The sequence below is a fragment of the Macaca nemestrina genome, chromosome 4 (assembly GCF_043159975.1).
Source record: "Macaca nemestrina isolate mMacNem1 chromosome 4, mMacNem.hap1, whole genome shotgun sequence".
Classification (NCBI taxonomy): domain Eukaryota; kingdom Metazoa; phylum Chordata; class Mammalia; order Primates; family Cercopithecidae; genus Macaca; species Macaca nemestrina.
In genome coordinates this window covers 118,191,539-118,216,502 of record NC_092128.1, presented here as the reverse complement: position 1 = coordinate 118,216,502, position 24,964 = coordinate 118,191,539, and the positions used below count along the sequence as shown (strand labels likewise).

At 46.7% G+C, this 24,964-nt stretch overlaps 1 protein-coding gene and 1 non-coding gene across 11 annotated transcripts in view; one reads left to right on the top strand and one right to left on the bottom strand.

The window, feature by feature from the left end:
- LOC105492350 (uncharacterized) overlaps positions 1 to 10,652 on the bottom strand; it is a 39,409-nt gene extending 28,757 nt beyond the window's left edge. For 4 of the 6 annotated variants that reach the window (XR_011622361.1, XR_011622362.1, XR_011622363.1 and 1 more), the window contains exons 1-3: positions 10,546 to 10,652; positions 8,800 to 9,039; positions 6,647 to 6,778 (exon numbers count right to left, since the gene is read on the bottom strand). This is a non-coding gene — a transcript (uncharacterized protein). The remainder of the gene's footprint in view (positions 1 to 6,646; positions 6,779 to 8,799; positions 9,040 to 10,545) is intronic. The other 2 variants (XR_011622364.1, XR_011622366.1) reach the window with 1 other exon arrangement.
- LOC105492393 (polycystin 1 like 1, transient receptor potential channel interacting) overlaps positions 1 to 24,964 on the top strand; it is a 183,684-nt gene that overhangs the window by 42,390 nt on the left and 116,330 nt on the right. For all 5 annotated transcript variants that reach the window (XM_071095166.1, XM_071095165.1, XM_071095163.1 and 2 more), the window contains 5 exons: positions 1,291 to 1,423; positions 13,015 to 13,221; positions 17,146 to 17,327; positions 20,765 to 20,986; positions 23,390 to 23,550. In XM_071095166.1, coding sequence (XP_070951267.1) covers positions 1,291 to 1,423; positions 13,015 to 13,221; positions 17,146 to 17,327; positions 20,765 to 20,986; positions 23,390 to 23,550 — 905 coding nt within the window. The remainder of the gene's footprint in view (positions 1 to 1,290; positions 1,424 to 13,014; positions 13,222 to 17,145; positions 17,328 to 20,764; positions 20,987 to 23,389; positions 23,551 to 24,964) is intronic.

The following is a 24,964-nucleotide window of genomic DNA, read 5'->3' as shown; positions in this document are numbered from 1 at the left end:
GAGCCTCTAGGGTGAGTGAGTTCTAGGACTCAAGGGGGTCGAATCCTTTCAGTGGGGAGACATGCATGGCCAAGGCTGAGCCTCAGGCTGGCATCAAAATTTTATGCTGCTATAGGGAAGTATCAAAGTGTGCAGAAGTATCTAGAAAATTAGGTTCATGTAGGCAGCGGCATCAGGGAAAGATTGTAAACTTCCTCCAATGCAGGATTTCCACGAGAACCCACACTGCAGCCTCTCCACGCTTTGGTGGGGACTGAATGGCCCCATCACTAACTATGGATTCAGGACTTTTTCATCAGAAATAGAGTTTCACATGAGGAAAGCATTGAGTAGCAGTGGCTTGTAGACTGGTGCATCCTCAGTGGAGCACATGGTGGCCTAGGTACCTTGCGATGTACTCAGTAGCTCCAGGAGCCCTTTTGTGCCCTGTGGAAGTGACATGGTTTATTCGGTGCTTCCACTGTCATCTCTAGAGTGTGCCCTGGGCTCTCTGACAACCTGAGACAACCATCCAGTCTTCATTTTTATCAGTAGGCCCTACCTTTCTTGCTGGAGCTCCAGGATGGCAAGTGATATTTTGGTCCTTGCAAACTCAAATTTGCGGTCTTCTGATGGGAATATTTTTCTGTTTCAAATTCAGAAGTCTTAAGTAATTATCCATGTTGCAACGTTTGCAGAATAACCATGTATTTCCTTAGTAAAGCACCACCTGCTGGGTCAGGAACTACCCAGCTCTCACCTCCAACTGTCCTGAATCCCTCCACAGCTATGACCCGCTCCCCTTCCCCGGAGACAGGCTATGGATCTATCCTGTCCTTCCTGAGTTTGTAGGACTCTAAGAAGTTGGTCAAGAAACCAGATCCATGGAGCAGAAATAGAACAGGAAGACCATCCCCAGAAACCCCCTAGTTGTGGTTTGGGGTACCCATCACACAGGGAAAATATATAGATCTGCTCTGTTGTCAAGAGGGGGCCAGGTCACGGCTGTGGGGACGGTTGCCCAAAGAAGGAAGCAACACACTCCTCACCTGGATGAATATAGCATGTGACATCAGTCTGGGTTTGGTCCTTGGCCTGGCCCAGGCAAGTTGGGGAACCAGTCTGTTGGTTAGTTGATGAAAGACCTCTGTGGAAATCAGTCTTGTGACCTTTGTCTCTTCTGTTTTTATTCATTGGGATGACTTGCTGTCAAATACTATAATTCTGCAGATAGGGGTGGGTATGAAGAGAATGAAAGCCTGACGTTCATCAATATAAATCTGTTAATTTCCGTGCTTTCCATCCTCCTAGGGAAGGAGAATTTACAGTGGAGGTACTTGCCTTCAATAACGTCAGTGCCTCCACCCTAAGAAAGCAACTTTTCATCGTGTGTGAGCCCTGCCAGCCACCCTTGGTTAAGAACATGGGGCCTGAGAAAGTTCAGGTAGGCTCGGAGTCTGGGAAATCCTCCAGCAGCCTTTTTTCAGCCTCCCTCTAAGTTGGGACCACTGTTTGTAGTGGTGAGAGTCTGGTGAATGATGCGAGGCTTTGTCCAGTTTATCCTGCTGCAATTTACACAAAGGAGTGCCTATAAGGGCTTCAGAGTGGGTGACCTGGACCCTCGGGGGAGGGAGGGCTACCCCAGTCTGGACAGGAGGAGACGGTGTCATTTCTGGGGTCTGGCGTGTGAATAAGTTCTTTATTCGCCTGCATTACTCTGACATTCAGCGCAGCTCAATTTAAGGAGCTCTTTTCTTTTCTTTTCTTTTCTTTTCTCTTTTCTTTTCTTTTCTTTTCTTTTCTTTTCTTTTCTTTTCTTTTCTTTTCTTTTCTTTTCTTTTCTTTCTTTCTTTCTTTCTTTCTTTCTTTCTTTCTTTCTTTCTTTCTTTCTTTCTTTCTTTCTTTCTTTTTTGGGACTGTGCTAAGAACTGTAGCATTTTCAGGAGAATGAAACATTTGAATATATATAACACCAAAATGAAAGGACATGATCGGTTATCTGTTGAACACCTATTCTGGGTTAGAAAAAATAGGGTTGCTTTTTTTTTTTCTTTAATTCCTTTGAGGCCTGTGATTTAGAGCAGATTTTCCTTTTCAGGGCAACAAATGACACACGGTAATTAAAATGCGTGACTGAGCTGCATTTGCTAAAATGCTTTCTATGGCATCTGACCCCAAGAGGTCAGCCCCCAGAGGGTGCTGGTGGAGATCAGCATGCAGAGACCAAGTGCCCAGGGCATTCTGGAGAGGGTCCTGGCCCTCACACAGGCAAGACCCCTACCCACCTTTAGACCAGTGAGCACCTACACTGTTGAGGAGGTCTGCGTGCTGGGGGAACGTGTTCTCTGGGTGTGAGAGATGGACCCCAACAGCAAACAGACTAAAGCAAAAGGCACAGCAGGAAAAAAGCACAGACTCCAGGCAGGAGAGCTCTGGCTCCTGTCCTCACTCTGCTGTTAGGAAACGGGACAGAGTGGTTTTCTTGAGTTTTTCATCTGTAAAACATTTTTATTTTTATTTTCTTATCTGTAAAACACAGAAAACAATATTGATAATTTCGTTTTTTCTTTTTTTTTTTTTTGGTGGAAAGCGGGGGAACTCTGTTGCCCAGGTTGGAATGCAGTGGCATGATCTCGGCTCACTATAACCTCTGCCTCCTGGCTTCAAGTGATTCTTCTGCCTCAGCCTCCCAAGTAGTTGGGATTACAGGTGTGCACCACCATGCCTAGCTAATTTTTATATTTTAAATAAAGACGGGGTTTGCCATATTGGCCAGGCTGGTCTCAAACTCCTGGCCTCAAGTGACCCACCTGCCTTGGCCTCCCAAAGTTCTGGGATTACAGACCTGAAGGACCCTACCCAGTCATTTTTTATTTTATATGTTTTCCAAAAGTATAAGGGAAAAAAAAAATGAAATCATCTGAAATCCAGGCAGCAGGCAATAGCCACTTTTGTCTGCTGTGTTTATTTTCAGTATTTTTCTAAGGCTTTTTATATGTGGTATGTGTGTTTGTCACAAACCTGGGTTGCAGTGTGAGCATTTTCTTTTGTTACTAAGCAGCCTTTTGATTACATGATTTTAATGGTGTCCTAATGTTAAATCTTATGTAAATGAATTATACATCATTTTATAATGTCCTCTGGTTGGACAATTTGTTGTTTCCAGTTTTCTTTCTTCTTCTTCTTCTTCTTCTTCTTCTTATTATTATTACTATTATTATTATTTTTTGAGATGGAGTTTTGCTTTTGTTGCCCAGGCTAGAGAGCAATGTCATGATCTCAGCTCACTGCAACCTCCACCTCCTGGGTTCAAGCGATTCTCCTGCCTCAGCCTCTCAAGTAGCTGGGATTACAGGTGCCCCCCACCACATCTGGCTAATTTTGTATTTTTAGTAGAGACAGGGTTTTGCCATGTTGGTCAGGCTGGTCTTGAACTTCTGACCTCAGGCAATCTGCCCACCTTGGCTTCCCTCCCAATGTGCGGTGAGCCACTGTGCCTGGCTAAGCTTCCAGTTTTCTATCACTACAAATAACTTGGCAATTACACTGTCTGTACATTGTTCTGCAAGTGTATGGCCTCTTCACAGGAATAATTACTACAAGTTATAGAATTGAAGGACACAATGCCTTTCCCGGAATCTTGACAAGCCTAGAGATGTTCTTGTAGCAGCTCACATGTGTTGGCACTGAGGGACCAACTCTCACTCTCACTAGGCATTTCGTATTTTTTAATGTTTATTATTATGAATGAGCTAAAAATTGGCATCCTAGTATTAAAATTTGCTATAACCCATGTAAGTCTGGGCAGTTTTGTGACAAATCTTAGAGTGATATCATATTTAGAATAGAAACAATAAAAAGTAATTGAAAAGTAATTTTAATGATAACTAAAGTCACTTAAATAATGTCAAAAGTAAACTTTCTTTTTTTTTTTTTTTGCTGTTGCAAGATTTAATAGAGTGAAAACAGAGCTCCCATACAAAGGGAGGGGACCCAAGGAAGGTAGCCCTTGCCAGCTCAAATGCCTGGGTTTATATCCCAATCACTGTCCCTCCCACTGTGCTCTCAGGCAATAGATGATTGGCTATTTCTTTACCTTTAGTGAGCTCTCTTTACTACCTGATTGGTCGGGTGTGAGCTAAGTTGCAAGCCCCGTGTTTAAAGGTGGATGCAGTCACCTTCCCAGCTAGGTTTAGGGATTCTTAGTCAGCCTAGGAAATCCAGCTAGTCCTGTCTCTCAGTTACCCCTCTCAACAGGAAAACCCAAGTGCTGTTGGGGAGCCTGGCCGACGACCACTCTAACTCCTTCCTGCTGAACTGGGACATAGTAGGGATTGTGCAGTTGAGATTTCCTCAGGAGGGGTGCCTTCGATGTCATTAACATTGAAGCCTGGGCTAGCAGGCTGGTCCAGGGATCCACAGTAGATCTTAGTCATGGACTGCATCTGGGGTTCCATTTGAAGAACAACATATAGCTTTACAGCTTCAATTCTGGAAGAGGCAAACTTAGCAAGGAGGTTAAAGATACAGGGTCCAAAGAGGAGTAACAATATTACAGCTGCAAGAGGTCCTAATGGGAGAATCCAGGGCATCCATTGGCTGAGGAGGCCCCAGGGTTCAGTGTTTTGAAGCTCCTCTGCTCTACGTTGTATTCGATCTCGAATTTCTTTAACTTTCTTGATGATGATTCCAGATTGATTAACATAATAACAGCATTCTTCCCCTAAAAATAAACAGGTTCCCCCTCTTTCAGCAGTTAGCGAGTCTAAAGCTCTTTGATTTTGAAGGCCTACTGCTGCTAGGGAGTTAAGTTGATCTTGCAAGGTGACCAGGGAGTTGGTGACCCGTTCCATGTTACCATTTAGTTCTTGAGAGAGTTTGTAGTAGAACTGAGTAGAGATTGTGGTACCGTCAACGCCAATACCTAGTCTGCCTAGCACTCCTGCTCTGATAACAAAAGGAAGAATGGGTACTCTTTTGTTGCAGGGCTTAGTTACGACATATTTGTATAAATCTTGTTCAGTGTAAATGGTCATAGGGGGCACTAAGAACGAAAGGAAGCACATAGATTCTGAAGAGCCATTCAAACAATGATAGGCTGAGGTACCACAGAAAAAAAATATTCCTGAGGGTAGGCTGACTATTTGTGTGGGAGGAGTTACCCACCTGATGCATTGGGAGTTGGTTGTGTCTATAGTATCGCTAAATTTTACGTAGGTGAGGTTTGAGGTATAAGTTATTTCCAGATTGGAAACAAGAGGTCCTACTAAAACAGAAGTGGTGTTTATTTCTGGGCTGAAGTTGTTCCATTGTTCAGGTACAGGGATTGAAATGTGTGGCCTAAAGTGCAGTGGGAGGCACATCCAACAGTTAGTAAGGTTTTGGGCCTAGACCTCATGGATCCCAGTGACGGTGGTATTAAATAGGCTTACCAGGTGAGTATGGGTACAGAGGGTTTCATGTAGTTTTGAGAGATCTAGTCCTTTATAGGGTCTAGGGGTACTATGTACCAGGGTCAGTTGAGAGATTACTTCCTTTATGTGTTTTTCTCTTGCCTGATCTTGAACTCCACCCCCATCAGACATACTGGTATGAGTGAAGTAAGTCCAACAGACAGTGGCTCCAAGTCCTCCAGGACAACTAGGATTAATCATTTTCCCTGTCCAATAATAAGTATTTGCATGCATGCAAAGAGTGGCAGAGTTATAGCAGTTGCGGGGCATATGGGTGTGCGTGGTGAAGTTGGGGTTTCCCTTAAACTCCTATGCAATGGGGCATCAATATTTCCAAGAAGCCACATTCTCCATAGAAACTCTTGGTAAGGGGAGCTACTGCTCGTACAGTGGCATGGAGGGGGTGCAGTGAGAGTGAAAGGCGGTAAGAGAACAGTAAAGAGAAAAATATGACAAGGGAGGGCCATGGGGATTTATGATTTTTGTTACTTTCCTCATGGTTGTCTGACAACCACAGGTCTCCTTTAGCATTGAGTATGCCGTTCACGTCATGAGATTCCACACAGTAAGATGTCTTCCCTGTATTATTTTAACTGCTTCAGATACTAAGACTGCTACTGCTGCCACTACCCATAAACAATGAGGCCAACCCTTTGCCACTACATCAATTTCCTTACTCAGGTATGCCACAGGTTGCAAGCTCATCCCTCGGACCTGTGTAAGGACTCCTAGGGCTATTCCTGTCTTTTTCTGTGACATATAGAGAAAAGTCTTGCCCCATTGGCAAATTTAACACTGGGGCTTGGGTTAGGGCCTTCTTTAGGGCCTGGAAAGCCACTTCTGCTTCAGGTGTCCATCTTACTAAATGGGTATTGGCTTTCTGAGTTTCCTTAATTAGTGTATATAATGGTCTGGCTATTTTTGCGTACGTGGGAATCCATATTCAGCAGAAACCTGTTATGCCAAGGAACCCTCTTACTTGCTTTAGGGTTTTGGGGTGAGGATGAGCCAGTATAGGCTGGACACGTTCCTCACTGAGGGCCCTGGTGCCTTTGGATAATTTTAGCCCTAAGTATTTAACCTGCTGTGAGCAGAGCTGAGCCTTTGGTTTGGAAACTTTGTAGCCACAGGTGATGAGGAAATTTAAGAGCACTCGGGTGGCTTGATGGCACAAGGTTTCTGACTGGGCAGCTAGAAGTAAATCATCCACTTACCGAAGGACAAGAGTGTCCAGGTATGAGAACTGGCTCAAGTCTTGGCTAATGCCTGGCCAAACAGATGGGGGCTATCCCTGAACCCTTGGGGTAAAACAGTCCAGGTGAGTTGAGACGTTGGGTTCAAAGGATCTTCAAAGGCAAACAAGAATTGAGAGTCAGGATGTACACAGATGCAGAAAAAGACATCCTTAAGGTTCAGGACTGTAAACCACTCTGCTTCCTCTGGTATTTGGGAAAGCAGAGTATAGGGGTTAGGTACCGCTGGATATAGAGGGACAACAGCCTCATTGATAATCCCGATATCTTGCACTAACCTCCACTGTCCGTTGGGTTTCTGTACTCCTAAAACTGGAGTATTGAAGGGGCTATTGCGTGGTTTTACTAGGCCTTGGGCTTTTAGGTCCTTAACAATCTTTTGGATTCCTTGTTGGGCCTCGGGTCTAAGGGGGTACTGCCTTTGGTAGGAAAAGGAGGTGGAATCCTTGAGTTTAACTTGAACAGGACAGGCATTCTTTGCTCATCCATATTGTTCTTCTGTTGCCCGGACTTCAGGATTAATTCCTTCCTCAAGCCGGGGACAACAAACAGGTGTTCCTTCTCCTCTGTTCAGGTGTATAATGGCCCCTGCTTTTGCTAGAATGTCTCTCCCTAACAAAGGAGTGGGGCTTTCAGGCATAATTAGAAAAGCATGTGATAAGAGTAAAGTTCCCCAGTCACAGCTCAGTGTCTGGGAGAAGTATCTAGTGACTGGCTGTCCTAGGACCCCTCGGATAGTGACAGATCTGGAGGACAGTTGTCCGGGACCGGAGAGGAAGACTGAGAAGGCCGTGCCAGTGTTTAGGAGACAGTTAACTTCCTGGCCCTCAATGGTCAAGCATACCCGGGGCTCTGTGAGGGTGATGGCATGGGCTGGCACTTGCCTTGGGCACCCTCAGTCCTGCTGCTGGATCATCTGGTTAGTGGCTTCTGACTCAGAGGACCTTTGTCCCCTGGGGCAGTGGGCCTTCCAGTGATTCCCTTGACATAAGGGGCATGGACCAGGGGGCGGCTTATTTCTATTTGGACAATCATTTTAAAGTGTCCTTCTGGACTGCACAGGATGCAAGCCCTATTAGGCATTCGATTTGCCCAGCTTTTCCCTTTTCCAGAGCCTCCAAAGTCTGCTTGCCTGAGGGTCATGACTAAAGCGGTAGCCTTTTTTTATCCTGTTTGTCCCGTTCCGCCTGCTCCTCCTGATCTCTATTACAAAAAGCCAAGGTTGCCAAGTTTAATAGGGTTTCTAAGTTTTGCTCCGGGCCTAAGGCGGACTTTTTAAGTTTTTTTTCTAATGTCTGCAGCTGACTGAGTGATACATTTATCCTTTAAGATTAGTTGACCTTCAGTAGAGTCAAGTGACAGAGAGGTATGCTTCCTCAATGCCTCCCTCAGTCTCTCCAGAAAGGCTGCAGGATTTTCTTCCTTTCCCTGTGTTACAGTGGACATCAATGAATAATTCATAGACTTATTCCTAGTTTTCCTTAGTCCTTCTAGCACACAAGTTAGCAAATGTCTGTGGCACCAGTCTCCATGTCCTGATTCTGTGTCCCAATGAGGGTCTACACTGGGAACTGCCTGCTGGCCTGTGGGGAATTGTTCTTTCCTCTGTTATCATCGTATCATTGACCTGACTTAGATACCAGAGATCGCCAAACTCTTGGGCTGCTGTTACGGTAGCACTTCTCTGATTTGGGGCTAGTGTCTGATTTAGCAGTAACATTATATGTCTCCATGTCAGATCAAAGGATTGTCCTAACCCTTGTAAAACACCAATATAGCCATCAGGGTTATCTGAGAATTTACCTAGGTCTATTTTTAATTTGCTTCAAGTCTGAGAGAGAAAAAGGTACATGCTCTCTGGCTGGGCCAAATTTTCCTCCTCCCACTGCTTGGAGGGGGCATAATAGGGGAATATTGGCACTCTTTGGTTCATTGTTTACCCCTTTGTCTATCTCCTTTTGGACCGTTTGGGTTGAAGCAGGGTTCTTATTAGTTGGGGAAGGAGTTGGGGGGATGCTGGGTTAGGGAGGTAAACTCTGAAGGCTTTCTGTAGGGCATAAATCACACTTTTTGCATAATTGCGAGTTGTCGTTTAATGAAAAGGAAGTTTGTACCTATGGCACTTCACTCCATTTGCCTTCTTTTTTACAAAAGAGGTCTAGCTGTAAGATGGTGTTATAATTTATCCTCCCCTCAGGAGGCCAGGTTTCTCCCCCTTGAAGAGGATATGGTGGCCGGGTGGTACTGCAGAAGAATATAAGTCATTTCTTTCTTAGTGTCTGAGGGTTAAATTGGTCCCACTTCTCCAGAATACATCTTAGGAGCATTTTTGCCTTGGGGGGAACATTTCCCATCTGAAAAAAGAACACAGGGATGCCAGAACCCCTAGTCATTTTCCGATGAGCATTAGTCCTAGAGCGTCCTCTATGGTCCTAACGCTTATTCCTTTCCAGGGTGCGTCACCACCCATGGACCTCTGCTTATCCGATTAGTTACACTCACGGATGTAGCAGTCCTGCACCCCTTTTCCCGCCTCTCTTGACCACAAAGAAAGGGGTCCGGGCTGCTGGATCCTAATGGTCCCTTACCAGCGTGTCCAACATTGCCTTTGTGCTCAGGGGTGAGTCCTAGAGCTGGGCTGGGTTCCTGAGTATCTCATAACAACCCAGCTGCCCCATCAAGATGCATTCCCATAAACAGTTCTTATGCAAATTCATTTCAGAGAGCGTGTAGGTAACCTTTTGAGTCAGGATTGAGATAGTCTTTTTGATTCTGTAGGTACTTTAAGGCTTCGCTGAGTGCAAACAGCTCCCATGTTTTAAGAGACCAATTATTAGGCAATTTTTCTAACTCTGCTTCCACAAGAGTCTCCTGTCAATTACTGAATACCCATTGTGGTTTTTTCTCAATCACCTGGGAGGAACCATGTATCTATCATCCTGTCCTGAAGGGTGTTCCTCCTAGGTCTGGTCGGACATTTGTATGGTAATTAAGATTTAAATCCCCTGTAAGGAAATCTGCTGGGTTAAGGGAATTATCAGTGGTGAGTGTTAAATTACTTTTTTCTAACAGACTAGCCCCATACTTTAAGATTTTTGAGTTAGTAAGCTACCTTTTGCTTTTTTTGACTTAGAATAATTCTGAACTGGTGAGGTGTGCTCACAATGAGGTTTCCTCTAAAGGTTATTTTTCTACTTTTCGCAAAGCAGTTACCGCTACCGACTGAATGCATCTGGCCCATCCGTGGGTTACTGGGTTGTCGAGAGCTGTATACCTAAATCGGGAGGGACACCAGGGACAAGACTCTCTGGGTTTATAGCCTAGATGCCTAAGGATGCACCGTAGAGCTTCCTTAGATCCCTTTGGAGATACAACTTGCTAGAGGAAATGAAAGTCTAAACCGTTAGTACCTAGGAGGCAGGGATCAGAGGAAGTAGATTCAGAGGTAAGGAGAATTTTGGGGCTATACTTTCAAGAAAGTCGTGGTCGGGACCCAGGAGGTGTAAGTGAGAAGGAGAGGTGGGGAGCACGCATGGGCGACTGCTGACTAGAGACTTCTGGCTGCGCCATGATCTCAACCAGCCAATGCCAGGAGTTTGGGACGACAGCTTTCTGCCTCTAGTCGGCCCTCGGCTTCCCCAGGAAAATTGAAAACGAAAGCTGGTCCTAGGCAGATGAAGGCTCCCACCCCAGAAGGGTTGGGGGTTGTTAGAAAGCCCTTCCCCGGACAGCCTCACACCTGAGTCTTAAGTCCAGCGGCCGCGCTAATCGTTTTTAACTGGCCGATAGGTGCCCAGTATTTTCCTCCAATTCTAAGGAAAGATAGGGCAGAATAGCAAGCGAAAGTGGTCCAATATTACCGCTTTTGGAGGTCCCTTCGTGGTCGCCAAATGTTACTGGGGATCCCCGCTCCCAGAGGTCACAAGATGGTGGTGGGGCCACTTCCAAGATGGTGGCAAGCCATGTGTTCTCTGACCTGGGGTTCTTGGCCTCACAGATTCCAAGGAATGGAATCTTGGGCCATGCGGTGAGTGTTATAGCTCTATTAGAAGCCGTGGGTCACAGAAGAGAACCGTGGAACCCAGTGACTAGTGTTCAGCTCCATTAGGACGAACCCGGGCACTTAGCCGTGCAGGAACAATGGCAAGCTTCTAGCCCAATCAGGAGAGGCAATGGGCGCCTCCATGGATCAGGAGCACGGCGGACACCCTGCCAGATCTGGAGGGATGGAAGTCAGCAGCGGATCTGTGAGGGCGGCAAACCGCAGTGGTGGCAGCAAACCGCAGTGGTGGACGGCGAGCGAAAACTCAGCTCAACCCAGAACAAACACGGACCAGAGGAGAGTGCAGTTGCAAGATTTAATAGAGTGAAAACAGAGGTCCCATACAATGGGAGGGGACCCAAAGAGGGTAGCCCGTAAACTTTCATTTGTAATGAGCACCAAGATTTCTTAAAATCCCATTTCTCAGCTGCCTCCAGGTTTTTCCCTTTCCGAATTTTTTTTTTTTTTTTTTTTTTTTTTTTTTTTTTGAGATGGAGTCTCACTCTGTCTCCCAGGCTGGAGTGCAGTAGTGCAATCTCGACTCACTGCAAGCTCCGCCTCCTGTGTTCACGCCATTCTCCTGCCTCAGCCTCCCAAGTAGCTGGGACTACAGGCACCCGCCACAACACCCAGCTAATTTTTTGTATTTTTAGCAGAGACAGGGTTTCACCGTGTTAGCCAGGATGGTCTCGATCTCCATCTCTTGACCTCATGATCCAACCGCCTCGGCCTCCCAAAGTGCAGGGATTACAGGCATGAGTCACTGCATCCAGGCTTCCCTTTCCAATTTTTATAGAATCTTCAGGAAAAAAAAAAAAAAAAAAAAAGCCCCCCAGGGGGAGACCCTGAACTCAGCGTCTGCCCCAGGGTGGAGGCTCCCTGGCCAGGCAGAGACTCCATCCTGAGGACCCCTAGCCTGGCTTGCTCCTCCATGTTTGAGGTGAAATCTGGATCCAGCCCAAAGTAGGTGGTGTGGAGGAGCTTCAGAAAGACAGAGTGACTGGGAGGGATAAGGGGTGTGGATGGGCAGACACTAATATTTTCCCCCATAACCTTATTCCTCATTGGCTTATTAAAGTGAGCAAATATGCTTTTTATATATGTATCAGCTACTATTTACATTTAAAATTCTTTGTTATGGAAATTTTAAAGCATAAATAAAAGTAGAAAGAATAGTGCAACAAACCCATCACTTTCAAAGACTAGTAGGGTCATATCAGAAGGTTGCCAGAGCCAGGCCACGGAGAGTGCCCTAGGTCCCAGATGGGCTACTTGGAGCATCTAAAAGAGAACATCTACAATTGAATGAATAATGCTAATATTTTAAAAATAATTATGCTGAAAGAGGAGCTTCTCCTGTTCCCACCAAGCAGGCAGACACAAGTAACATATTGGTCACCTTTGAAAGTAACTACTGCCCCAACTTCTTACTCTGAATGTGGGTAATTAAGGGAAGGAATTAAGCATTTATGCTTATTTTCCTGACCAAACTATAGTTTAGGAAACCTCATAGTTCTAGTTGATAAGAAAACTTTTTTCTCCTCTCTCCTTTTTTTTTTTTTTTTTTTTTTTACAAAGGATCTTTTGTGCATCTCAAATCAAACAATTGCACAAAGGTATGTTTTAGAAACAATAAGGGAAATTTGATTATAAACTAGGCTTAGATTATATTAAGAAATTGTTATTAATTTTAAGGTGAGATAGTAGTATTGTGTTTATGTAGGAAAATTTCCTTAGTTTTTAGAGATTATATTTAGTATTTAAGGGTTAAATGTCATGATTTCTGAGAATGACTTAAGAATATTTCAGTGAAGAAAAAAATAGGGAAAGCAAACATCTGTTGTGTATACTGCAAATGATTTTCTTATTATATTGATTTAAAAAATGTATATACACACATATATATACATAGGTACCAAAACCCAGGAGCATAACATTTATATTTTTGACATTTGGAAGCTTAAATTTTTTATGTAATCAAATATCAGATATCTTTGCTATTTTTCCATTAATTTTCTGCATAGGAAGTTTTTTCTCATGAGTACATAAATATTTACTTATTATTTTAGTGTTTTTTTTTTTTTTTTTTTTACCTTTTATTTTTGTCTGTAAAATAGATGTAATATTTATTCTGGTGTTTTCTAAAGCCCAGCCCTAAGAATACCATTTTGTGATTATGCAAACAAATAATTGGAGATCTACAGTTAAAACTAAGTTTCAGGTAAGTTACCAGTACATTAGATGTGGTGGACATTTTAATGAGACACCTTCTCTTCTCGATACTTAGATATGGAGGTCTCAGCCTGTGAGGCTGGGGGTGACGTTTGAAGCTGCAGTCTTCTGTGATATTTCCCATGGTCTGTCTTACACCTGGAACTTGATGGACTCTGAAGGGCTCCCTGTCTCCCTCCCTGCTGCTGTGGACACTCGCAGACAGACCCTCATCCTCCCGAGCCACACCCTGGAGTATGGGAACTACACTGTCCTTGCCAAGGTCAGCTCGCTGACTTAGGGCTCTACCGGCCCAGTGAAACCCATGCTTCCCATCGCCCTGCAGCAAGAGCTCAGCATTTGTGATTCAACACCTGTTCTAGCCAGGAAAAGGGAGGCTGTTTAAAAAAAAAAAAAAATCTGGGTAGGATTTTAAGAGAAACGTGTTATTCTCCCAAAGAGAACAAATGATGTTCAAATGCTGGCAAAGCAATTGATGAAAAACTCCTTCCAATGTGTATAAGAAAACCTTCCTGAGTACCTAATTTGAATAAACCCTGTGCTGGTGCTGGGATGTAAGGAGAATACGTGGCCTACCATTTAGGGGCCAATCACCCAGAAAGGAAAGGGGATGACAGTCAGAGGGCAGGGCATCCAAGAGGCATTCACAGTGACTGCCTGGCACTTTGATTCTCAGCTTGTGCTTGGTGCATTTTGGCTGGAAAAAATGGTGAAAATATGCGCGTTAAAAGAGGCAGAGGCCATTTTTTAAAAAGTAGACTTCAAGAAAGAGGGTCCTGAAAAGAGAATCTGTTCACAGACATAGAAAGGGATTGGGAGGGGCAGCAGCTTGGCAAAGGCTAGAAGAAGACCAGGGATAGTGAGCAGACCCTGGTGGGAGAGTCTGGGATGAAATGACATAGTGGGCAGGCCAGACTGCGGGGACCGGATCAGGGACCATCAGGATACCTGCAGCGAAAGAGCTTTGTTCTTTTAAGCTGTGGGGCACGCAGTCCTACTGAGCACAGTTCCAGCTGGTGCCTTGTGTGGCTGGCCACAGAGCTCCTTGGCACCCAAACTGCCCTGACCTTGCCTGAGGAAGCAAATCCTCCCAATCTGTGCTGGGATGTCACAGCAATGACAAACGCTGGAGTTGCCAGAAGCTTCCTCTCAGTGTCTGTACTTATCTCATTGTGAAATAGGCAGGTAACGATGGGCCAAGTGACAGCAGGCTGCAGACCAGGCTTAGCATAGCATTACTTCAGATGGAGGTTGTAGGAAAATCCAGAGCTTTCCCAGCAGGCTGTATACTCTTCTTTGGAAATGTTGATTGGGAACAAGTAGGAAACAAACTGAAGGATGGGATGTTGAGAGTGCTAGTGAAGGTGAGAAGTCACTAGAGGCTGAAGCAGGGGGCAGCCGGGGAATAGAGAGCAGAGTAGGGTCAGTGTCGGGGGACCTCGGGGTGATGGGTAGCATCTGACCTGACAGGTAGTTAATTGTAAGAAGCCAAGGTGAAATGCAAAGGAAAATCTGTAATACTGAACGAGTGAAGGAGGGTGAGTCTGCTCTTCATTTTCCTAATGAAAACAGCACTATTTGTACCTGGCTGTGTGCTGGGGGAGGGATTTGGAGATAAATAAGGTATTTGCACACTTTCTTGAACAACCTAGTAGGTGAGGTAGATAGAACCTGTAAACTAAAAATAAAATCCTAAGACGCCCCCAACCAACTAAACAAATCCCCTCTTGGCCAAGGGGACCCAGAAAAACCTTTAAAAATTAGAGTTCCCGGCCATAATGGGACTCAAGGTCAGATATGCCTCATTACACCCCCTCCCTTTCACAGTTTAGGCACGAGTAACCAGCATTAATGTTAAAATAGAGATTATAAGACTGACCGAACAGACTCTTTTTTTTTTTTTTTTTTTTTGAGACAGGATCTCACTCTGTTGCCCAGGCTGGAGTGCAATGGCTGCAATCTCAGCTCACTGTAACCTCTCCCTCCTGGGCTCAAGTGATCCTTCTGCCTCAGCCTCCTGAGTAGCTGGGACTACATGGGCATACCACCATGCCTGGCTAATTTTTTGTAGAGACAGGGTTTCACCCTGTTGCAAAGGCTGCTCTCGAACTCCTGGCTCAAGCAATTTGCCTGCCTCAGCCTCCCAAAGTGCTGGGATTATAGGCGTGAGCCATCACGTCTGGCCAGGACATACTCTTTATGACAATAAGATACCAAATTATAAACAAGACCTAAGGTGATGCCAGGCAAGAGTGAAATCATGCAGTCCTACAATTAAAAAACAAACTAGGTTCTCATTGCCACGGGATTTTTCTCCCTTTTTCTCTATCAACTAAACAAACACTAGCCTTAAAATAAGCAATATTAAAACAATTACAACTCTACAACCACCAAACATCAACTAACTAAACCCTCCTATTCCTCAAGCCATAACTATAACTTTAATTAAACAAAAAACTAATTTCTATAACTTTTTCCTAATAAAAAACACCAACCATAAACTAATTCTGCCCAGTTTTATAGAGACTACGCATTTAAGTGCCTTCATGTCCGTACTTTACCTTGTAACATAAACAACCTAATTATAATATATTCCAATATTATCTCCACCCAAAAGTAAACATAAAACACATACATATGTTTACTTATTACACAAAAACACAATCCTCTTCCATAGATATCCGTAACTCCTATATCCTGTGAATATGGGATAACCCATTCAACTTAAATTCCTGTCTTACCCCTCCCTCCCTCCTCAAAACACTTACTTTCAATTTTTTAGCCAGAGACTACACTTCCTGCTTACAGATTACCATCCCTTTCTTAAAAAATAAAACTCTGCTTTCTAAATTTATAAACTACGTAATTTTTAAATTAAGCCCAACAAGCCATAGAAGATGTGTCCAGCCTGTGGGACAGGCCAGGCAATGGGAGCTCCAAGGGAGATTTGGCTGTGAGCTGGGAGCCAGCTCTGTGGTCTTCAGTGTCTTTACAGGGGATCCCTGTCTCTCTAAGTCTTGGAGACCTTCTGACAGATAAGGTAACTTCTGCTGTTTCTGACCTCACAGTCAGAGCCTCAGGTTTCCTTTGCTCCTGACCATCCCTGCATCTTCCCCAAGCAGCTTGCCGCTTGGTGCCTCCTCCAGCCTTTGTATATACTTGGAACATTCTCAGCAGCTCCTTGGAGCTGGACAGGCTGAGCAAGCAGAGATTGAAGGCGGAAATGGAAGTTCTGATCCTACAACTGTTCCGTAGTCTTTGGTCCTACTCAGGAGACTGATCAGCAGGGAGCTGTGTGCATCTGAAGAAAATCTAGAGTGAACAAGGCTGAGACCCAGTGAAAGAACAGCAAGTATTAGACTGTATTTTTTCAAATTGCATCAAATTTTTTATTTTTTGACAGTGTCTCATTCTGTTGCCCAGGCTGGAGCATAGTGGTGTGATCTTAGCTCACTGCAACCTCCCACTCTGGGCCTCCTGGGTTCAAGAGATTCTCGTGCCTCTGCCTCCCAAGTAGCTGGGATTACAGGCGCACGCCACCACACTCAGCTAATGTTTGTATTTTTAGTAGTGATGAGGTTTCACCATGTTGCGCAGGCTGGTCTCAAACTCCTGAGTGCAAGCAATCCACCCACCTCAGCCTCCCAAAGTGCTGAGATTACAAGCATGAGCCACCGCGCCTGGCCACATCAAACTTGTAAAAGAACAATGTGAATGCTTTATTTATAACATGTTCCGCTATTCCTCGGTTTAAAAGTATTTGTCTTAAATTTCATTTACACTTCCTAAAGTCCATGATATGTTTGCGGGTTAGAAAGAAGCAGCTCTAAGATAGGTGAAGGAAGTTGCACAAAAGCCAGGAGCCTGAACAATTCACTGTGGAAGAAGGAGGTTTAAAAACTATAAAATGTGCACACATGGAGAGTCTCTATTGTGTTCACAAGCTAGGAAATGCCCAACGTTGTACATTAACACAAGCTTGGACAGGAAGATGTTCGTGCTCTTGTGGACTCCAGTCACAGCTCTCATGTCGCACAGTAGAGTGGTTATTTTGACTAGCATGACTGTTTTAGTTGGAGCCGGGGATGCATTGAGTTTCCTTTCTAATTTTCAGATGAATGTGTTTCTCCAGCGAGTCCCTGGCTTGTCCCTGCATGACATCCCCTGTCCTTCCTTGCCCCTGCAGGTTCAGATTGAAGGCAGTGTGGTGTACAGTAACTACTGTGTGGACCTGGAGGTGCGAGCCCAGGCCCCTGTCAGTGTGATCTCCGAGGGCACACACCTGTTCTTCTCCAGGACCACCTCATCCCCCATTGTCCTCAGAGGGACCGAGTCCTTCGACCCTGACAACCCTGGGGCAACTCTCAGGTGAGCACCACGCACACACACAGCTGTGCGGCTACTCAGACCGTGCATTCTGCAAATGCAGGCTCGGGGATGTTGGAGGTTATTAATAGTTTTAAATTTTAAGCGCATCCACTTTCATAAGTTTAACTGCTTTATTTAGAATCAAAATATAAGAGAATTGAGGAAAAGAGTGGAAGTAAAATGTGTGTCGCTTTTTAAGGTGGTGTTTAAAGAATGATCTGGGCCGGGCACGGTGGCTCAAGCCTGTAATCTCAGCACTTTGGGAGGCCGAGGCGGGTGGATCACGAGGTCAGGAGATCGAGACTATCCTGGCTAACATGGTGAAACCCTGTCTCTACTAAAAATACAAAAAACTAGCCGGGAGTGGTGGCGGGCGCCTGTAGTCCCAGCTGCTTGGGAGGCTGAGGCGGGAGAATGGCGTGAACCCGGGAGGCGGAGCTTGCAGTGAGCCAAGATCACGCCACTGCACTCCAGCCTGGGAGACACAGCGAGACTCCGTCTCCAAAAAAAAAAAAAAAAAAAAAAAAAAAAAAAAAAAATGATCTGTTTTGGAACGTGAGGTTTGAGTGTCACCATTATTAAATTTTTGGTTGGTGAGATGCCGTGGTGTGTGGAAGGCTTGGTTTCCACAGGTTTCTCATCTCCAGGTGGATGGGTCTCTTGTTGCTGGAGGCTGCCCCCAGTTCAGGCCTTGTTCCTCTTCTCCATCGACACCCCTTCCCACCTATGGCCTCAGCCAGGGTCCTGATGTGGATCTATCCATGATCCATGTGCAATAGCCTCAAAGAGGGATTCTCTGTTTAGACCACTCCCCGGACTCTGGACTGTGAATCCCAGCCTCCCTACAGCACCCCCTCTGGACAACCTCGAGACATCTCAGCCACACGCCTGCCTTCTGCACCCATAGAAGGACCTTTCCCATTGCTCAGGCCAAAATCTTCTTTCTTTTTTTTTTTTTTTTTTTTTTTTTGAGGTAGGGTCTCACTCTGTCTCCCAGACTGGAGTGCAGTAGCTTGATCTCAGCTCACTGGAAACTCCGCCTCCTGGATTCAAGTGATTCTCCTGCCTCAGCCTCCTGAGTAGCTGGGACTACGGATGCACGCCACCATGCCTGGCTAATTTTTGTATTTTTAGTAGAGATGGGTTTCCCCATGTTGGCCAGGCTAGTTTTAAACTCCTGACCTGAAGTGATCTGCCCACCTTGGCCTCCCAGAGTGCTGGGATTACAGGCCTAAGCCATCACGCCCGGCCACAGGCCAAAATCTTTAGCAGCATCTTTTACTTTTACTTTTCTTTTTTTGACCCTCCCTTAAACATCAGTTCCACACCGCCTCCCCTACCCCCATTCATTCTGGTTTGAGCTCCCAGGGTCTTGGGCTTATCTCTGTAAGATCTCCTGGCCAGTTTCCACACCTCCATCCTCCCCTGCAGCCCTGTCTCCATGGCAGGGATGGGTTCTTTTGCTAGTATTATTGGTTTTTATTCTTTCTGATTTAGGGGATCTGAGTGCAGTTTTTTTCCATGGATATATTGGTGGTGTTAAAGCCTGGACTTTTAATGTAACCATTCCCTGAATGCTGTACAATTCACCCAATAGGTAATTTCTTATCCCTCACCCGCCTCCCACCCTCCCTCCTTTTGGAGACAGATTCTTTTAAAACAGTCAGAAGACTTCACTTCACAGTTCCACCCTCCAGCACCCCCTTTTTACTCAAGAGTAAAAGCCAACGTCCTCACACTGCCAATGAAGCCAAAGTGATCTCTCCCAACCCGCTGTGGCTTCAGCTGTCCCTTCCTGCCTTCACAGCTCACTGCGCAGCCCGCTTGGCCTTCCTGCCCCTCCTTGGATTTACCCAGCTTGCATCTCTCTCAGCTCTTTACAGCAAGGATTCCCTCTGAAGCTCATCACTCAGTTCACCAAACGTCTGCCATCACCCCCTTCCTTTCACTCATTGCTCCAATGTCACCTTCCCAGTGGGGCCCCCGCTGAGACTCCAAAATGACAGATCCTGCCCTGGTTCGATGGCATCTTTCTTCACAGTAGTCACCCCTGACATGGAGCCTTTGCTCACTTACTATGGTCACTGCTCCAGAGGGCAGGGCTCTTATTTGACATATCCCCCATGCCTGGAACATAGTAGCTAGTCAGGGAATATTTATCTATAAAGCAATAGATGAGTTGTGTTGTTTTCCCAACCCCTGTGATCACACATATTTGCTGTATTGTAGGTGTGGGATTTGGTGTTTCTTGAGTTGAGAGGAGGCAAAAGGCTGCTTGGACTCAATGATTCGATTCATGCACATGCTCTGGGGAAAGCCCTCAGCCATCTGCTGACTTCCCTGCACCCAATCTAAGGAGACAGACACTGTGTCTTACTCATCTTCACATCCCCATGCCCTAGCACCAGCACAGTGCCCCCAAAACAAGAGCTCCATGTGTGGCTGCTGAAATGAGCTGAATTTGTTCCCTGAGAATATAGAATATTCCAGCTAAGTCCCAGGGGCAGTTGCTCTGCACAGCCTGTGAGCTGGAGGCAGTGTTCCTGCTGAGTGGGGTAGTTCCTGAGCCATCACAGTGCCTCTTTATGCAGGCTCTGGAAACAGAAAGGTCTAGAATGAGGTGCCTGCACACCAGACAGGGAAATGCTCTTTAAAAGATCAATATCAGTTCACATTTAAGTGACACCTCTAGAAAGGGCTTATGGCTGCGGGATGGAGCCAGGCCTTCCTAGCCACGAACATTTCCGTGGCAGCGTTTCCTCCCTGCTGGAACTGCATGTTTGAGTGTGCATCCCTGCTAGAGTAAGGCTGGCTCAAGGTTGGGGGTGACATCTTCTTGCTTGACCTGGACGGAGCAGCCACGTTTATCTCGTTGGGTGTGGCAATTGTTATATTGCAGAAAGACGGTGAGACTGGGAGGAGAGATGCCTGAAGTCCATCTCACAGACCCCTCACTAGCTGTGCTACAGGGAAACACTCTGAGGCCTCCCAAATGCATTTTCTTCCTAAAATTGGGCTCACATGGCATTCTTGTCTGTCACGTGGAGCTGTCATGAGGGTGGGGTGCAGTGTTTGGGAAATACTTGAGGGCAGCACAGCTGTGTGACTTGGGAAGTGGCAGTGATGTGAGCAGAGGAGGTTGCTGTGCGCAGAGAAGGGGTAGGAAGCCTGGGGCGGCCGGAAACAAGGCTGTCTGGAGTCAGGCCTCAGTGAGTCGGGAGGGGTGGCCTGAGCCCACCCTGGTTGTTGGTGGTGCTGCTGCACTTTTGCAACCTCCCACCTCACTTACAGGAGAAAATGTGGGAAGCAATATCTCTTTCCCAACACCTGTTCCCTGTGGTCCCCCCTTCACCCGGAGAAAACCCATGCAGTGACACAGGGCAGTCCCTGGCTCTGCCTGATGCTCCCCTCAGCCACTCCGATGACTTCTCCAACAGGTATCACTGGGAATGCGCCACGGCCAGCTCCCCAGCACGTCCCTGCTTCGACTCCTCCACTGCACACCAACTGGACGCCGCTGCTCCCACTGTTTCCTTTGAGGCACAATGGCTCAGTGACAGCTATGATCAGTTCCTTGTGATGCTGAGGGTCTCCAGTGGTGGCCGGAACTCTTCTGAGGCCCGGGTGTTCCTGTCCCCCTACCCTGACTCGGCACTCAGGTACCACCTGCCCTGCGTTCAGCACAGCTCAGCTCACAGGTGTTTGCTCCCACCTGGTGCTAGCATCCGTGAAAGGAATCTGCTGTGCACAGCAAGCAGTTTGGAGTTTGGCCATGCGGGATTCTCACTGCAAAGGAGGAGGAGAAGACTGTTCAGAAAGGGGCTGGGGAAGCAGTCTGCGCTCTCGGGCTGACGTCTAGGCAGCATCTGACAGCCAAGCAAGCTAGCTAAAGCTGGCACAGCCGGGGGTTCCGAGTGGAGCCTCAGTGGGAACCCTCCCATCACAGCACCTGCCCGAAAGATTGGGGACTGTCCTGGGGCTTGGGGCTGAAGCCAGGAGGCAAAGCCATCAAGTTCCCAGCCAGGGGTTTCAGGGCCGCTGCCCAGGCCTTCCAAGCATCACAGGGTGGAAGGGACAGCATTGTGGGCCAAGTTATGATGTCTGAGACTGTGAAAGGTGCAGAGGCAAAGAAGTGCTGTGCCCCAAACCCAGAACCCCTGTAGCACTGAGGCCAGAATAGCACCAATGGGTGAAGTGCAGCCCCCAGACACCAAACACAGGGTACCAGGACCGAGCCAAGTGCAGGGGTGTGCGTGGGTTGCAGCTGTTTCACAGCCTCCTCCTCTGAGGGGGTTGGGTCATTATGTAAGTGAGCATCAAGGATGGAGCAGGAGCCCAAAGCAGGAGTCCAAAGCCACCTGCTTTGGACACTCTCCTGAGGGGGCTGCAAGCTGGCACCCACCCAGGAAGCAGTGCTGGGACTGACCGTCTGCCTGTAGCCCTGTATGTCACCTGGAAGGCCCCAGGTAGATCGAGCTGCTTCCATCATGGATGGTAGGGGCAAGGGGCCTGGGCAGCTACTATGGTCCTATTTGTGGGCTGGGTGGTTTGGGAAGGCTTCCTGGAGGAGGAAGCAAATCTGCTGTCCTCAGAGATCAGAAAGACTGCTTTGAAGGTCATGCCCTGGACTGGAATTCAGGGTTTCAAGATTAGAGCCATGAAAGTAAGGCTCAGTAGATAAGAGTGGGCCATGCCATGGTGGGCTCCAACGTCACACAGCCCTGCCCAGGGGTCCCCACAGGCCCAGACTACTGACTGTTATTTGAGGCTCCGGATGTGTATTAAAAGTGAAGAAATGCCAGGTACAAGGCTACAACAATTGGGGCACATTTAAATCATTAAATTTAACAGATTAAATACTTTTTTTCCAAAAATGTAATGTACTATATACCTCTGCTACTCATGAGATAATTACAGAATTTATTTTAAAATATTCTTTCAATACGTGCCAAAGCTATCGAGTGAACATCTTTTGATCCTGTCAGGAAGGTCCAGGCCTGTGTGGATGACGTCCCCAGGAGGTCCGTGGGTTGGAGGGACCTCTCTTTGCCCATGTCTGTCCGCACCCCTGCCACCCCACTGTGCACCCACACGGATGCACCCTTTCACACATACACACAGCCTGGACCCAGTGCTGGGTGAGGATGCAGTGTGGCCCCCTCCCACCATGGCCCCTCAGCCCTGTGCTGGGAGCCGAGTGCTGAGGCCATAGTCTGAGACGTGGGCCGTCAGGTGCAGGGTATAGGATGTTTGCATGGGAGACACCAGGTACCACACACACCCCAGAGTGTCTACCGACCTGGCCGTTTAAAAACCTTCCTAAGTCCCACAGGAAATAAATCTGTTAAATCCCAAACCACCCCCTTGATATCATGAAAAACCATAAAAGTGCACTCTGGAAAGTACTGGGTCAGCAAAGAGACTAGAGGGCTTGACAGAAGGCAGCCGTGGAATGCAGGCCCGAGGGAGGTGGGCGCCGGGCTGTGGGCGTGGTATGTGTGAGCTGCCCACGACCCACAACCCTGCGCAGGGAAGAGGCGGGGCTGAGGCAGTGGAGACTTCTTTCTCTGTGAGCATCTGAGGCTGTATGGGAATCGCAAAGGTGGACGGCCATGGGGAGGGTTTGGATGGGATGGGTTTGCAGCTGGTAGAAGCAAGCCCTGAGGCGAGGCAGTGAGGAGGGGCCATGTGGTGGCAACCGCTCTAGTATGGAGAGCTGGGCCAGAGCCCAGGCTCTGGAAACAGAGGGACATTGGCCAGGCCCAGCTTTGCCCTCACTGCTGTGTGACTCGGACAAGCTGCACAGCCTCTCTGAACTCTGTAGGGTGGCAGCGTCCTTGCCTCACTGGATCTCGCAGTGTTAGAGCAGATCACGTGAGTGTCGAGCATGGCGCAGTGTTGGCCACTCCATATGTGCCATCATACGTGCTGTGACATTGCTATTGAATTCCCTTAATTAAGATCCAAAGTAGGGTGATTTAAACATGCTTAACATGAATTAATGTGACCAAAGAACCCTCACATTATTTTCCTAAGATCTCAAGCCAATTTATATATTTCAGATTCATCCACATCTCCTGGGTCAGCTTTAAAGACACCTTCGTCAACTGGAATGACGAACTCTCCCTTCAAGCTACGTGTGAGGACTGCGGTGAAATACTGAATCTGTCTTATTCCTGGGATCTCTTTTTAGTCAATGCCACAGAAAAGAATAGGATAGAAGGTAAAAAGGATTGATGGCTTTATTTTGTTGTGGGAGGTAAAAACTCAGGGTTATGTGAGAATGCTAAAATGTTGCAAAATACAATTGGTATGACCCAGTGTGTCTGATCTGTCTGGTGAACAGTCCATTGTGCTTCTCCAGCCCCTCTTGCCTCTACAGTCCTTATGAACACGTGTGAGGCACCAGCAGAAGAGGTGACACACTCGAGGGCTGCTTCTGACCTCAGTGTGATATGGAAGGCTGTGCTCAACATCCATGTAGGCAGTTTTATTGAGCTAAAGCCACAGTTCAGAAGGATCTGCGATGTGACACACCGCCCAGAGGGCTGCGTCCCTCACAACCTCGCCTGTCTTTTGCACCAGCTGCACAGTGAGGAAGGAGCAGAGGAACCAGGGCAGAAACTTCCAGTCCTTGCTCCCACACTACCAGCTGGTGGCTTTAAGCAATTCTGAGGTTTAGTTTTCTTAGGTGAAAGATGAGGATCCTACTATTTCGCAGAGTGGTATCAGGGCTATATGCAATGTGTTGGAGTGTGCCAGGCACTGGTGTCAGGACACTGGGTGCTGCAGGACATGAAGGTCTGAACCAAGAGCGAGATGAGTTCTCACTCGGCAATATTTGTGATCAGAGAGGTGGCTCTGAATGGCAAACAGAGGAGCTTTATTTCTGAGCTGGAGAGCCAGCTCCTACAACAGAGCTGGTGCCAAGCCCCCACTGACCTTCATGTTTCTTGAAGATCCCCTCCGTGAGGCCATACAAAGCTTCCACAAGTAGAGCTTTGGGTACAGCTGGCCTCAGCGGCCACAGGGAAATGAAGACATAGAGGGGGATTGTGCCCTTCTTGGCAAGAGAGGCATTCCAAATTCTTTTAGGTAAATTGAACTTTTCTGAATCAGAGCCCATGCTGAATAGATCAGAGGAACTTGCAGTAGAAACATATCCAGTAGTTAGACTTTCAGCAAAGTGAATCATGGCCCCTAGATATGTCTCAAAGAATTGGGTTCTCCCATGGTTGCAAGTAAAAGCTTGTTTTATTGAGAGGTCATTTATATGCTCATGGCATTTTTTTCTTTGCTATTGATCCTTTATCATAAATTCTAACAGCAGTTTTGAAAACTGTTATACTAGATACTTGCTGTATTATTCCCTTCTTACACTGCTATAAAGGAATACCTGAGGCTGGGTAATTTATAAAGAAAAGTGGTTTATTTTGGCTTATGGTTCTGCAGACTGTACAGGAAACCTGGTGCTAGCATCTGCTCGCATGAGGCCTCAGGAAACTTTTACTCATGGTGGAGGGCAAAAGGGAGCTGCCACATTACATGGTGAGAGAGGGAGCGAGGCGGTAGGGCAGCTGCCATGCTCCTTTAAATAACCAGACCTCCCATGAACTCAGAGCAAGATCTCCCTCATT